Raw genomic sequence first — 14,109 nt, forward strand, 5'->3', positions numbered from 1 at the left:
ATGTTTTTATTGTCCAAGAACAATACATATATAGTTGCTCTGGAAACAGAACATTATTTTAACATTTATATTAGACTCTAAGCACTTGAAGGCTGTCTGGTTTTACAAAGCTGCACAAATATTTACGACACAGCTGAAAGTCAGACAGGGATAACAGACAGAAGAAGGAAAAACAAAAGTAAAAGATGAACACAGAACATTTCTCACTAATGAATCATAGATCTCATCCAAGCATGTGATAAGATATGATTACTCTGCATTTAATAATAAACCGAGGCTGATTTGACCCTCAAAATACAATTGTAAAAAATGTAAGAAAATCTTGTAATGATGTCTGCACATCCTTCATTTGAAAAATAAGAATCATGATTGGAATACTTCATTAAACCCAGAGGAAAACTGTGATGTTCCAGACACTGCAACAACAGTAAGAAATATTCAGAAATAGAAGAAAACGCATTCCTGAAAATATACAAACCAAGAAAGACATATGCAGATTAACAAAAAAAAAAAAAAAAAAGAGAAATATCTTGGAATAATAAAGTGCCAAAGGTACAAACTTAAGCATTATTGTAACTCTGAGATAATTTAATAGGATATAGTCCAGGTCCAGACTCAAAATGTTTGAAATTCTGAGGAACAGATTCTAAAGTCTGATGGCTAAAAGCAAGAAGGATTTCCTATGACTGGTGCATCTTGGTAGAAAATACTGTTACTGAAAGAACTCTGTTGCTTTTGTATGCTTTAGTTTTTAATAATGTCTGTTTTTTTTTAATGATAACATCAGCCTGCCCAGAGACTACAGGTGGAAATTAACACTAGTACTAAAACCTGGCACACTACATCTGTCCTTTTTAAGCTTAATGAATATTGTGCATTGTCGGTGCCTAAATAAATAAATAAAATGAAATGAAACTCTAGTGTAGAGCCATTACATTAAGAAGACGATGCTATCCAACATCTGGTCATCTTGGACGGCATCCTCCTCTCTGACAACAGTGAGACAGTCCAGTTCCACCCAAACTGTGTCTCCAGTCTGACATAGTGGTAGAAAAAATTATTAGACCACCCTTGTTTTCTTAAATTTCTTGTTCATTTTAATGCCTGGTACAACTAAAGGTACATTTGTTTGGATGAATATAATGATAGCAACAAAAGTAGCTCATAAGAGTTTAAATGAAGAGTTGATATCTAGACATTTTCCATGGTTTTCTTAATAATAACCAAAATCACTTCAGTTCTTACATCAATAACTATGGCATTGTACTGCCAAAAACAGTGCTTTTAGGCATTCCATGTTTTCTTTTCTGTTGTTTTAGTCACATGATACACACAGGAGTTAGTGCTTGATTGCATAGCCATTATTTTTGATGGTCTAATAATTTTTTTTCATAACTGTATTAATGCATTGAGCCTGTTTGTGTCTGCAACGTTCAACCTGCTGCCAAAGGAAATAACAGAAAAAAAAAAAAAAATCCAGAATCTGTCAGTGTTCAGATGTTGACTATTCTAAAAACCTTGATGTAGACAAGAAAGTTTAGACCAGGGGTGTCAAACATGCGGCCCGGGGGCCAAAACCAGCCCACCAATGAGTCTAGTCTGGCCCGTGGGATGAATTAGTGAAACAAAAAATGAAACTTAGGATAATAACAATCAAGGATGTCAAAATAATTTTAGGTCAGTTCCATCTAAAGTGGGTCAGACCAGTAAAATACTATCATAATAACCTATAAATAATGAAAACCACAAATTTTTCTTTGTTTTTGTGTAAAAAAAAAAAAAAAAAAAGTAAAATTACACAAAAATTGTAACATTTACAAACTAGCCTTTTACAAAAAATGTGGAAAAACCTGAACAAATATGAATAACCTCAAATGTCTTAAGAGAATTAAGAGTAATTGTACCAATATTCTGTCTGTTATTAAATGTTTTGTGTATTTGTAGATCCACTGTGATCTGTAAGTTGTAATGAACATGTGAAAATGAGAAGCTGAGGCCAAATAATGGCATAAATTGTTAAAATTGCACTTTTTTTCTTAATAAATTTCATTTTGGTCATAGTTGTTCATGTTTTTCCACATTTTTTCAAAGGATGTAAAAATTTTGATTATATAATTTTCCTTTTTTCACTCTAAAACATAGAAATTAGACATACAAATTTTGGAATTGATATTATTTTTGTATTATTGTGTTATTATTTTAATCATCTGCAGGTCATATTGGGTTGTATGTGGCCCCTGACCTAACATGAGTTTGACGCCCCTGGTTTAGACTCTTTAGTATCTGAGCAGTGATATCACAAATCCTGCTTGTACCTAAACACTGTAAACTCAGGTGAGCACAGAGAAACTTTCAGTAGATGGATGTGAAAACACCACTACTGCACCACAACACGAAGACTGGTTAAAAGCAATCTATGAAATTTATGTAATGGAGAAACTGCCCTTTTCATTAAAAGTAAAACAGTATACATTTATGGAGATGTGGTCGAAACGGATTGAATATATCACCCCACTGAGGCTAGATTTAACTTAAATGGAAATGACAAGTTACAATTGGACTGACTTAATGTACTGGAGCTGAAACTTGTGTGGATTGTGGAATAAGAATAATGAAAATAAGGGGAAAAATGTGACATCTTTCTGTTCTAAGATCTGTTTAACAAAATACAACAAAAAAAAGGGGGAAGACTTACTTTAAGAACAGTTGTTTTTGTTTAGTTTTTATCTAAACAGAGAACTTATGTGGAACATGTGTTTGTTACATTTCATGCTTTACCATCATTGATTTTTCAGACATGATGTACAAATGTGCTTAGTTGTCTGTTGTAAAGTATCTTTCCAAATACAAAAATTAAATTATATAAAAAAAGAAAACACCGCTACGAACTGCACCAAATATTATTGTTCTTCCATGAACCTCAAAGATGCAGAACACAAAATACTGAATACGAAACAAACATTCCCTATAGACTAGAATATTCAGATTAAGACAATGACTAGTTACGTAAATAATAATAAAAATAATAATTATAATAATAATAATAATAGCTTTATTTATATAGCGCATTTAAAAACGAAGTTTACAAAGTGCTTTGACAGACAAAGCAGAAGGGCACAACAGCAGGATACAAGATCCAAGTAAAGACACTAAAACAGAAGCAACACAATAAAAGAGATATGTACAGAAAATGCAAAAACATGACACTTCGATTAAATTAAGTGAATCGGAGTAAAGAGGGCAGGGATAACATGATGCTGTCAAATCAATGTAAAAATGAAGGAGTGAGATAAAACAACATCATGTACGAGAATATAAATTAACAACCAAACAGGATAAAATTCAAATTGAAAAAATTATTTGTCATTGATTTGTATAATCATTTGTCCATTTTGTCATCTTTGGCAAGAAGGTATAGGATGGTTTTTTTACTACAGCATTTATAAATGTTTTTGCACTTTATTGATATGTATCCACCTCCATCTTACTGAAAAATGACATATTACTTTGCACCTCACTGTTTGATCCTGTTTGTCCAAATTTTCTAATTTATTATGTATAGTGTGTTTGTTATTGTGTTGTATTTTATTCTTATATTCTATTTTTACTGTTTGTCATGCTGCTGCTTCACTACAGTTTCCCAGTTTGGGATCAATTAAGTCTGTCTGTCTATCTAAATTATAATTATTAGAATATTTATAAATAATGTGAATAAACTCCCCTCATCCCCAGCTCCCAAGAACCACCGGTAACAGGAATTTGACAGCTCATTACAGGTTAACTTTGGCTACTGGGTGATACAACAGAACATATGTAAACAAAATGATTCTCTAACCAAACCCGAAACATGAGGAAACTGATCAACAAATGCCACCAACCCCGACACACCCGGCCTGATATTTTCTCTGACAAGTATCTGGAAGGGAGGGGAGGGGCAGGAACCTGAAAACATCCACAATTACAATAATGCATCTCACACATACTTTTCTTCTCAGTTCACTTGTTTTAACTCCTCAGGTCCTCACTTTGACTCCTCAGCTCGTGTCTTAGCCCCTCCCACCAGAGATGTGAATGGAAGAGTTAAGGCGAGGAAGAACAAAATGAGCCATCTTTGCCTTGGAGCAGTCATTTTAAATACCGCGAAGACTTTTTGTTGTTGCCATTTCACTAAACACTATCAGTATTGTTTTAATTTTGGACTTGTATTTGGAAAGCAGCTCCAAGAAATGTAAAGCCATTTTCTTTTTTTTTTCTATTAATGGACACCGTTTAAAAAAACAAAACAAAACTTGTATCTAGAGAGAAACCATGTCTACACTGATGAAAATAGTATCTTTCCTCTCCACCATGTTAGAAAAATCCCAGGAGTTTTCTGATTTCTTCAGCCCAGGTGCTGATCTTAAAGGAGGAATATTTTGCTTTTTGAAATGGAATTATACATTTTAAAACATTTCCCTGTGGTCTACATAAACTGTAAATGCTATGTTCGGGTCTGAATTCTTCATTAATTCAACTCCACAGGCCCATCTTCAACCCTATTTCTGAGTAATGACAGAAAGGTCAATTTGAGCACTGGCCCTTTAAATGCAAATGACCCCACCCCCTCCAGGTTGTTGACCGTGCTTTCTGTCCCGTTCAGCCACTTGTGTTCCTTAATAAAACCAGCAGCTGAACATTTTAGGTAATCGGCTCGAAGTTTGGACATATTTTCAGTTTTTACTGCAACCACTGCTGCTGACAAACAATTATGTCGTACTTGGAGAAATGTTTGATGGAGGTCTTGACCTTATATGTGCAAATGTCATGATGTAACTAATTATAGATGTAACAAATTAAGCAGGAATTAAAACAGGTTGTAGAAATCCACTCGATTTTTGCCAAAATGAATATAAAGATAGCTTTACAGGATCTGGAGGGTTCAAATTCAAATTTTATGAACTATTAGGGTCCAAATACACAAATAAATGAACCAAAGACTAATAAAAGTGCATTTAGCTAAATATGACCCCTTTAAGTCTTATCCAGGTGAGAAAAACCATGATATCTCTATCCCAACTTGCCAACTGTGACAGATCAGAGAGAACGTGAAACTGGCTTGTGAATTTCCCTTCAAGGGAAATTACAGCTCCACCGGTGTCCTCTATCATGGACTGGTAGAACAAATCAAGAATTATGTAGTAGTAGCAGTTTCTAGCAGGGATGACAGCATGTAGAAAAGGCTTTAAGACAAAAAACCTTCACACTATTGAACATTAAATGACACATCTTAAGTTTGTGGCTTTGTGTATGTTTGTGTGTGTGTGTTTCTTTGCCATATAAAGATCAATCCACATTAAAATTGAAGAGGTGAAGTAAAAATAAGGAACTGAGAAGAACCTTCAGATGTCACATCACAAAACCAAAGGACTGGAATTCACCACTGCACAAACATAAGGCTCATACTATGGAAAATACAATTAAAAAACAAAACATAGGTTGTTGATTTTCACATTATACTCATAAACAAGGAAATGAAAAAAATAATGATTACTAATGAGGTTAGTATCATGTCTTTGGGTGATTCTTCAAAGTTTTGTTAGTGAACATACTATACGCCTTAACCCATTAAGACCCAAACAGCCATCGGCGACCAAAAGCATCTACTGATCTAAAATGTTTCATAAATTCTGAACCACTAAACCTTTCAATACCTTGAAATAATTGGTGTAAAATGCAGTTTGTCATCTTTTAATGGTCGTCAGATACGACCCATTTGGACGTTCAGAGGCTCCGTAGTGAATGTGGAAACGCTGTCATCTTCTACAACATTAATTCACCAGTAAAACCCATGGAGTTGGATCAATGACAGTAAATTGAGACACTTGTTTTATGTTGAGTTAATGATAGTATTTTACTGAAAAAGTCACTTTTTCTCAGTTTTCTCTATTTCTGATATAATAATCCTCAACTTTAATCTGAGTTTGTATGAACATGATCAGTGAATTAATATAGGAAAATACCTGATTTTCACTGAAGAAATGCAAAATACAGAGGATAATATATAACAAATGGTGATAAATCACTTAAGAAAAATTAAATATAGAGAACAAAATATTTTGGAACTGCCACAAAAGTAGCTCTGGGCTTTTATGGGTTAAATATATGCCTCTGAAAAAGGCTGCTGTGACAGCCGAAACATGTCAGGTATGAGAACGCCACTCTACAACTACTTTGTCTGAACAAAAGAAAATAACCCCTGTATCATTAAGATAAGAAGACAAAATGAAAGTTCTTGAATTAAATGTAATAATTTGCATTATTTTATATCTTAAATATAACCAAATTATTTCCAGCCTTTCAACAATAAACAAAATCACTACATAATATCTAACTGGAAATAATGTGAATATAAATGAATAAAATGTGAATAAAATAAATAATAAATGGAATTCCTACAGAGTCACGCAACCGTAAAGGACAGCAAAATGTGATAAAACCATTTTCTTCACATTTCTAGAAGATGCTATGAAAATAATACAGTGTTCTAATGGTAGAGAAAACCTTGATCTAAAACAGAAAAGACGACAATGCACAAATGCATTTGATCTCCACTACAACCCTTAGTGCAAAGTACTGAGTTAGAAATACATAATATAACAAGACTGATCTCATAAAATCACATTGTATGTCACGCCAGTTCTTACGGCATTTGACGTGCTATACATACGCATTTTTGTCCTTTCACGTGTTCCATGTGATCATGTGTCAACTTACACCAAGATCTCTGGTTCACATAACCCTAACCTCAGTGTGTGGTATTTGATGTGGCATGAACAAACATGCGGATGGATAGCATGCTAATTACCGGCAATTAAAAGTGGCATGTATACGTGATTTCATGATATCATGTTGAATATAACGGTTTACCAGCAAGACAAAGGTTCACATCTGACTGCAGTCAGTGGAATCAGGACAGAGTAACTTTTTTTTTTTGTTATGAGGATAAATGTGCATTCACTGCCCATTTTAAGCCAAGATAAACATGACTAGTAAATGCCCTCTAAATTAATAAAAACAGAAGAATTTTCTCTCTGACTTTCTGTCTTTAGCCAGTCCTTCTTAGATCCTCAAAAGAATATGATCTGTTTTGTGACAACGGCAAAGCTCTTTTTACCTTATTACCTCATATTCAGCTACGTACTGGTTTGTTTCATTCTTTTAATCTCTTTAAGATTCCTTTGATTATTTCCTTGATCAAAGGAGGCAGTTGATCAATCCAAGAAGAACTTTTCAAAAGTGTCGATTTAACCATCTGAACAGAAGCGTCTTCACAGCTCCTCATGTGAGCTTCACCTGCATCTGGAATAGAACCACACAACATATCACTATATTGTGCTGCTGTGTTGCAAAGAGGAGGATCTGTGACTTTCTTTAGTGCCATGAAAAGAGACACCTCGGATGAATAATCACAAACAAGCACATGGAGAAGACATTAAAAATAGTGAAGGTGTTAAAAATACTCACCAGCATCTTCTTTACTGTCAGCCAAATATTTTGCGAGGACGTACTTCATCATTCGTACTTCCCTCCTGGCCCACTCCCTCTCAAACAGCTGCTTCCACTCAGACTTGAACTGGTCTTTTTCAAACATTATCGATAAGATATCTGTACAAAATGAAGAATCAAATCTGTTTCAGTATTTAGAAAAGATGAACTGATACTTAAAGGAAAACAAAAAAAAAAATCTTTCTGAAGTTTGAATCCTTTTTAAATGTATTGTACATTAAGTTTAGAGAACTTACTTACCAAATGCTCCACATTCTCTTTGGAAGTATATATGCAGTGCAGTCTCCAACACCTCTTCCAGACTTCTTCCACGCAGTTCATCTCTTAGTATCTTTTCTATCTCTTCTCTCGTATGGCTCGACTTTGGAACTGGATTAAAATCACATCAGCTTGATGTTAGCTTTCTTCAAAACAGATATAAACACAATTCCTTAAGTTTTGCAGTGTTTTCTACCTTAAATTCTAAGCTTCCCTATTACCTATTAAAAGGAGGTAGAATGTGTGGTTTTAACTGATCTAGACAGGGAGAATTCTATTAATACTTTCTGGTTGAATCCAAAAGACATGTGGCCAAGGACATTTAAGGAGTGCTTTTTCTTTTAAAGAAAGACAGTTGCCATCTAAGGTACTGATTTGAACCAGAGGAAAGAACTGAAAAATCTGGAAACATACTTACATTTGCCAATGTTTACATCACATTTTCGGTATTTGGTTCTTAGTCTTTGAGCAAATCTTGCACGAAACTCTGTCATTTCCCATGGTCTCCACTCCCACTCACTGTGTAGGACCTCTACCAACTTCTTAAGATCATGGTCGACTGGTTCCTCAGGACTTCCCTCCTCTGTACGGTGTCCAGTTTCTGCCATTTGTTCTTTGTCTTTATTTGAAGGTATCTGAAGGCTCTGATCTTTTGACACCATGTCCACAACCATGTCTACCAGCTTCTGTCCCTGATCTTCAAGTTCACTCTGGTGTTTTACTTCATCAGTGAAGGTAAAGTATCTGTTCCCACACTGCTCCACCAGCCAAATGAGAGCCTCCCCTTCACTTTCAATGTGCTGCTCAATTTCAAACTCCCCTAGACAATGAGCTCTATTGAAGACCACTATGGTGTTCTGCCAGATTGTCTCACCAAAAGGTTTCATGTTGTCTTCTATGATCTTCTTTTGTTCGTTGGTAAATGAAGTGTCAGCTGGTATCATCAGGAGGAAAGCACGGCCAGAGGAAACCTTGTCGTGGGATTTTTCTTTGGCAGATGTGTGGCCTGTTTCCTCATCCTCATCTAATGCCTTCATGATCTCAGATCTGACAGAATTTGGCACCAAACTGGCAGAGAAGTATTTCCACCATCCAGGGGTATCTACAACAGTCACCTTCAGTCCATTTTTCATGACTTTTGTTTCTTTGACACATGTTTCTGTTCTTTTCTCTTTTTCAGGTATGCCCAAAATGACACTACTAATTTCAGATTTTGAACCAAAAACCCAACCGAGCATGACGATGGTTACCTCAGATATGGGTGATCCTGAAAAGAGATTAGTGATTGGTCAAAACCGATTCAAAAGTGTTTTCTTGTCCATAAATGTAACATTAATGTATGTCTAGACATACTCATAATGTATAGTAGAAAAACAAACTTGAGAGAATCCAATACCAAAATGAAAATTCTAATTCCAAGTAATGATGTAAAATCAAAGGCTTAGAGACGTCTGATAAAGACACTTCAACAACAATTCAATTATGAATGGTTTGATTGGATATATTTACTCAGTGTAATGGATTTTGTTCCAGGACACCTTAGACACATCACATAACCTTACCGTTTAGACCCTTTTCTCAGTTCCTAATTAACTTGCCTTCTGTCATAGTTTTGTGGAGGTCTTTGAGTGAACTGACACATGAAGTGTAAGAGGTTAGAGACACTTTTGGATTACACAAACCACAACAGGAGCACTTTCTTCAATCTGAAGTTGTATTCATTATTTAAAATTACCAATTGTACAATCCAAATTGTGTGCATTAAATAATAAAAATTTGTCAGCCCCTACATTGCCAAATGACCAATTATGCTATGTTATGAATTGAAATACATGCTAATCATAAGTTTATGATGTCTTTGGACAGTGGAAGCTGGAGAACCCTAGCAAACATTGGAAGAACATGCAAACACGTTAACATGTATTGAAAATGACAGCGCTGAGGTGAGGATGTCTCCTAGTTATTAAATGCCTCGACTACTTTAGGAAAGGGTGAAGGAGTCCTAACAATTCCAAGATGGAAGATGAAGAATGGCAGTTCATTCAAACATGTTGCATTATAATTTAGATCCACCACTTCTGGTCTAATTTTTCACAGAAAAAGACACTGTGAAAGTTAAGTTCCTTAGAGAATAAAAATCTAAATGTGCTTGTGTTCCAATGTAAATGAAAAAGAAATGCAATGAAAAACCAAGGTAGACAATGAAGAAAATACTGATGAGAGAATGGAGGGGGAGATGGAGGCAGTAAGGATCATCTGAACTATGGAGTGAGCTGGAGGTTCAAGTAGCACCATCCTCATGTTATGGGTTGAGAAGTAGATATCTGTGTGTTTTCTAAAGAACTGAAAGGTGAATGTAAAAAATCTGACATTATCGTGCTCATAAAAATGTGTTTGATCAAACTGGGTTCAGGTAATGGCTGTAGATGAGACACAGAAATTTGTGTTCTCATTGTTTGTGTGAATTGTTTATGTCATCGGCAGCAAAAACACATCAAGCATTACAGGAATCAGACTCACAAACAGGTCTGCATATTTTCCATGCTACAAAAGCACGTCACAGATCACACTTCTGTATAGTTCATGCATAGTTATCACACAGGGTTCCACGCTCAAATTAGCCTCTGACTTGCATCTTTTGTTGGCCAAAAAGTCACCAAGTGGAAAATTAAGGCTAATGTCATGTAGTGGAATGACTTTAGTCTGTCCTAAGTCAGGGCCGCAACTATGATCACTGTCACACTATCTAGTGATGGCTTAAAAGCAGAAGACAAATTTCAGTGTGTGGTGCATGTTTACGTGTGTGACAAACTACTACTGACAAAATAAAGATTCTATTCGATTCTATATATGCACATATTTATTGGAGTACCTGTATTTAACAGTATGTTTCTCCAATTTTTTTAATTCCCTAAATCAAATATTGTTCTAAACATTTGTATGAAAAAAACAAAAACAAACAAACTTTAAAAAAACTCAATTTGTGTTTAGCTGTTTACAGCTCCACTCCATTATGGTGAAAGTTATAATGTTTACCAAGCAGTTCAACAGTAGTTTAGTGTCATGTGTGATTATTGGAAAGCTTCAGACTGTTTGGCGGCCAAACACTGACACAGATAAGCTGCAAAACATATTTCGTAGTAAGTCTTCATTGTGTAGAAAAAGCATTTTCTAACACAGGTTAAGTATAAACATGTTTATACGGTAACTTTAATAAAAAGTCTTCTCACCTGCCGTGTTCTCCCATGTTTCCTTGTGTTTGATTCTTCTTTGTTTTCTGTTTTCTGCTCTCTTGTCCACTTCTTCCCTCTTTTTGAGAATATCCTGGATCACATTCTCATCAGTTTCAAAATGTCTTCCTCCATTTCTCTCCACCAGAGTCTCAACCTGGTCCAGAACAGTTTGACTCAGAGTCGCACGGGTGCTCATGCTATCAAACACGTACCTTTGTCCACATCTGTCAAGGAGTTCATCCAGGTCTTTTCCTTCCCCAGTGATGTATTCTTCAATAGTGGTGTTGTCCAACCAGTCTCCGCAGGTAAACAACACAATAGTGTGGTTCCACACATTTTCCCCATAAAGCTCTAAGTGGGCCTTTACTGCATTAGCACATGCACTTGTGAACGGTAAGTCCACCTCAACCAGCAGAATAAAAGCATGTGGTCCTGGTTCACAATGAGTCACACTGAGCACCAGTTCATCTTTGACAAGTTCTGCTGTATCACACAGATGGTAACTCCTCAGCCACACGGGAGCTTTGACCAGCTGGATCACCTTACCGTTCACCTTTGCTGAATGTGTCTCACTCTGAGCAGTTCTTTTATCCCATTCAAAGGCTGTTCCTCCTAAGATTCCGTTTGCAACAGAGTTAACTCCACACCTCTGTGATCCAACAAGGACGAGGCTCAAATCCGGAGGAAATTCTATTAAGAAAAAAGAACGCAATTAAAAACACAAATTTACAAACAGAATAATATGTAATATACAGTATTTACTTTGCCTACACAGTGCATCACTGTTTGTACTCACCCAATGAGTCTGTTCGTTGTCTTGTTTCCATTGCTGAGGTACTTGTTACTAAAATGTTCACGTTAAAAAGAGAACCTGCTACTACTTTTTACAAATAGGACCAATGTCCCTGTATTTCACCGTCATATTCTATAAAGAATGAATAACATGTTGCCTTTGTGAGGTCATCAGGTTCTGCTGCTATGTTAGAGTCCTGTGGTTTGGATGCAGGAGATTTATCCGCTCTATCCTTTACAGCCCTGTATGCGAAAACTGACATTTGTTTGGTGTCAAACAACCTTTCTCTACATTCCGTCAGTGCTCGGTACTGGGTGTGTTATAGTGTTGGTATAACCAGTTTGATCATTACATGCAAAGAACACCCACAACTGGTTTGTTTTCAAGGCAGGTGCCAGGTGCATTTCACAACCTCATCATGAATCGTTTTCGACAACATGATAACACATTTGCATGACAGAATTCTTTTATAGTGCACAATAACGTAAATAAAATAAATATAACAAAAACTGATCTGAGTCAATCTGTTAAAAAAATGTTTAATTATCGTGCATTTTAAAACAATATTTTGTGAATAACATGGTGTCACTTTCAAATTGTTAAATGACATATCCTCCTCTGTTAGTGAAAAATCGAGAACACATACTTTCTGTTTTCTACAATGAGACTAAATAATGTAAATCTGAATCAATTTGATAAAGTTAACATTTCTTATTAGAGCTGCACAATATATCGTTTGAGCAACGTCATTGCAATGTACATGTGCACAATAGTCACATTGTAGGTCCTGCAATGTAAGAGGCAAATGAACTCAAAGTGTTCTCAACTAAGTTCAAGGGTATCTGACACGCACTGCGCACAGCGATCCACCAATTACAAACGTTCTTAATCAGTTTGGAGTGAGTCACTGGTAACAACACTGAAAAATGAGCAATGAAGAAGAGAAAATCACAGAAAAACTAAGATTTGGTGCCAAAAAGAAAAGCAACGTCAGTTATTCGGAATTATTTCGGCTACAAGAAGGATGATACTGAAACACGTGATCTGTGTCGGCAGTGCCTTGCAATTGTTGCCACAACAACAAATGACAACTAATTAGTTTGACAATTTACGATGGTGCCACACAGCTATTATATCCTCCTGAGTATTTTTTCATATAGCAATATATATCACAGGGTTAAAAAAAATCGCAATGTCAGTTTTTTCCAATATTGTGCGGCCCTATTTCTTATCTATCTCAACTACTTCAGACTCTAAAAGTTTTCTTTAAAGTTGATGGACTTCCTATTAGATGTAAAACTCACATAGTCCAAATCTAATTATAACTCTCCACAGAAGTGCGGGTACATGTGATATTGTTTTTGCAGTACAGAACATTCTTCTGGTGACTGAACGTGTCCTTCAGGTTGATAGTTTCATTTATCTTTGCTCAGTGTGTTTATTTACAATTAAGAAAAATGCATTTCACATCCCTTTCAGACCAGAATTTGATTCAGTATTATTACAATTTTAATGATTTTAATGTTTTCTGTCTTTGTTTTATCGAGCCTTGAAAGATATTGTTTCTGTTGTTCTGTATGTTTTTTTTTTGTATTTTTCTATTACTATGAACAAATGAAAGAGAAAGATAAAGCACTGACAGTGACTGCACTTTTTAGTTACAATGACAATATTCATAAATGTGATCAACCTTTCATACAAGTCTGGTTTAGAAATAACTGTGACGTAGAGTTTACATGCATTCACAATCTAATCCTTTTCTTTATCATTTTGTTCCAGAGGTTGAAATAGTTTTACTGATTAAAATCTCTTTGCTTTGACTGTCACTGTTGTTTTCATGGAGCACCAAAACACTTGAATTCTCATCATTACATTCTCCTCTCAGTTGAGTTATACATGATATCAGATTATTTTAACCTTGTTTTGGTCACATAATAGCAGCTTGTAAAATGTTTACTAATTGAACATCACATATATATGTCATTATACAGAATTTTCTGAAAGTATTTTGTCAATATCAGAATTTCTGTTTCATATTTTTTATTGATATGTATAAAAGAGAAACAAAGGCACTTACATATACCAGGGCACACTGATGTCAACATTAGTGTGCCCTGGCATCATATAGGGCACAAGTCATCCCACACACAGTCTTTTTTTATTATCTGCCGTCAGAAAAGCGCTTACAAAGCTTACAAAACCCAGACTACTCACTTCAGAGACAGCTTTTTTCGTCAGGCTACACAGCTGCTGTACAGCAGCTCAGCCAGAAGGAGGAAG

The 14,109-nt window shown here is 35.5% G+C and overlaps 1 protein-coding gene across 1 annotated transcript in view; it reads right to left on the reverse strand.

Moving 5' to 3' along the window:
- The window catches only part of LOC115434580 (uncharacterized), a 36,130-nt gene extending 24,023 nt beyond the window's left edge, over positions 1-12,107 (reverse strand). Inside the window, exons 1-6 of the mRNA XM_030156616.1 lie at positions 11,833-12,107; positions 11,034-11,726; positions 8,222-9,070; positions 7,786-7,914; positions 7,504-7,644; positions 7,202-7,338 (exon numbers count right to left, since the gene is read on the reverse strand). Coding sequence (XP_030012476.1) covers positions 7,202-7,338; positions 7,504-7,644; positions 7,786-7,914; positions 8,222-9,070; positions 11,034-11,726; positions 11,833-11,863 — 1,980 coding nt within the window. The 5' untranslated portion in view covers positions 11,864-12,107. The remainder of the gene's footprint in view (positions 1-7,201; positions 7,339-7,503; positions 7,645-7,785; positions 7,915-8,221; positions 9,071-11,033; positions 11,727-11,832) is intronic.
- Between the last annotated feature and the right edge of the window lie 2,002 nt (positions 12,108-14,109).

Source organism: Sphaeramia orbicularis, chromosome 15, assembly GCF_902148855.1.
Source record: "Sphaeramia orbicularis chromosome 15, fSphaOr1.1, whole genome shotgun sequence".
Lineage (NCBI taxonomy): Eukaryota > Metazoa > Chordata > Actinopteri > Kurtiformes > Apogonidae > Sphaeramia > Sphaeramia orbicularis.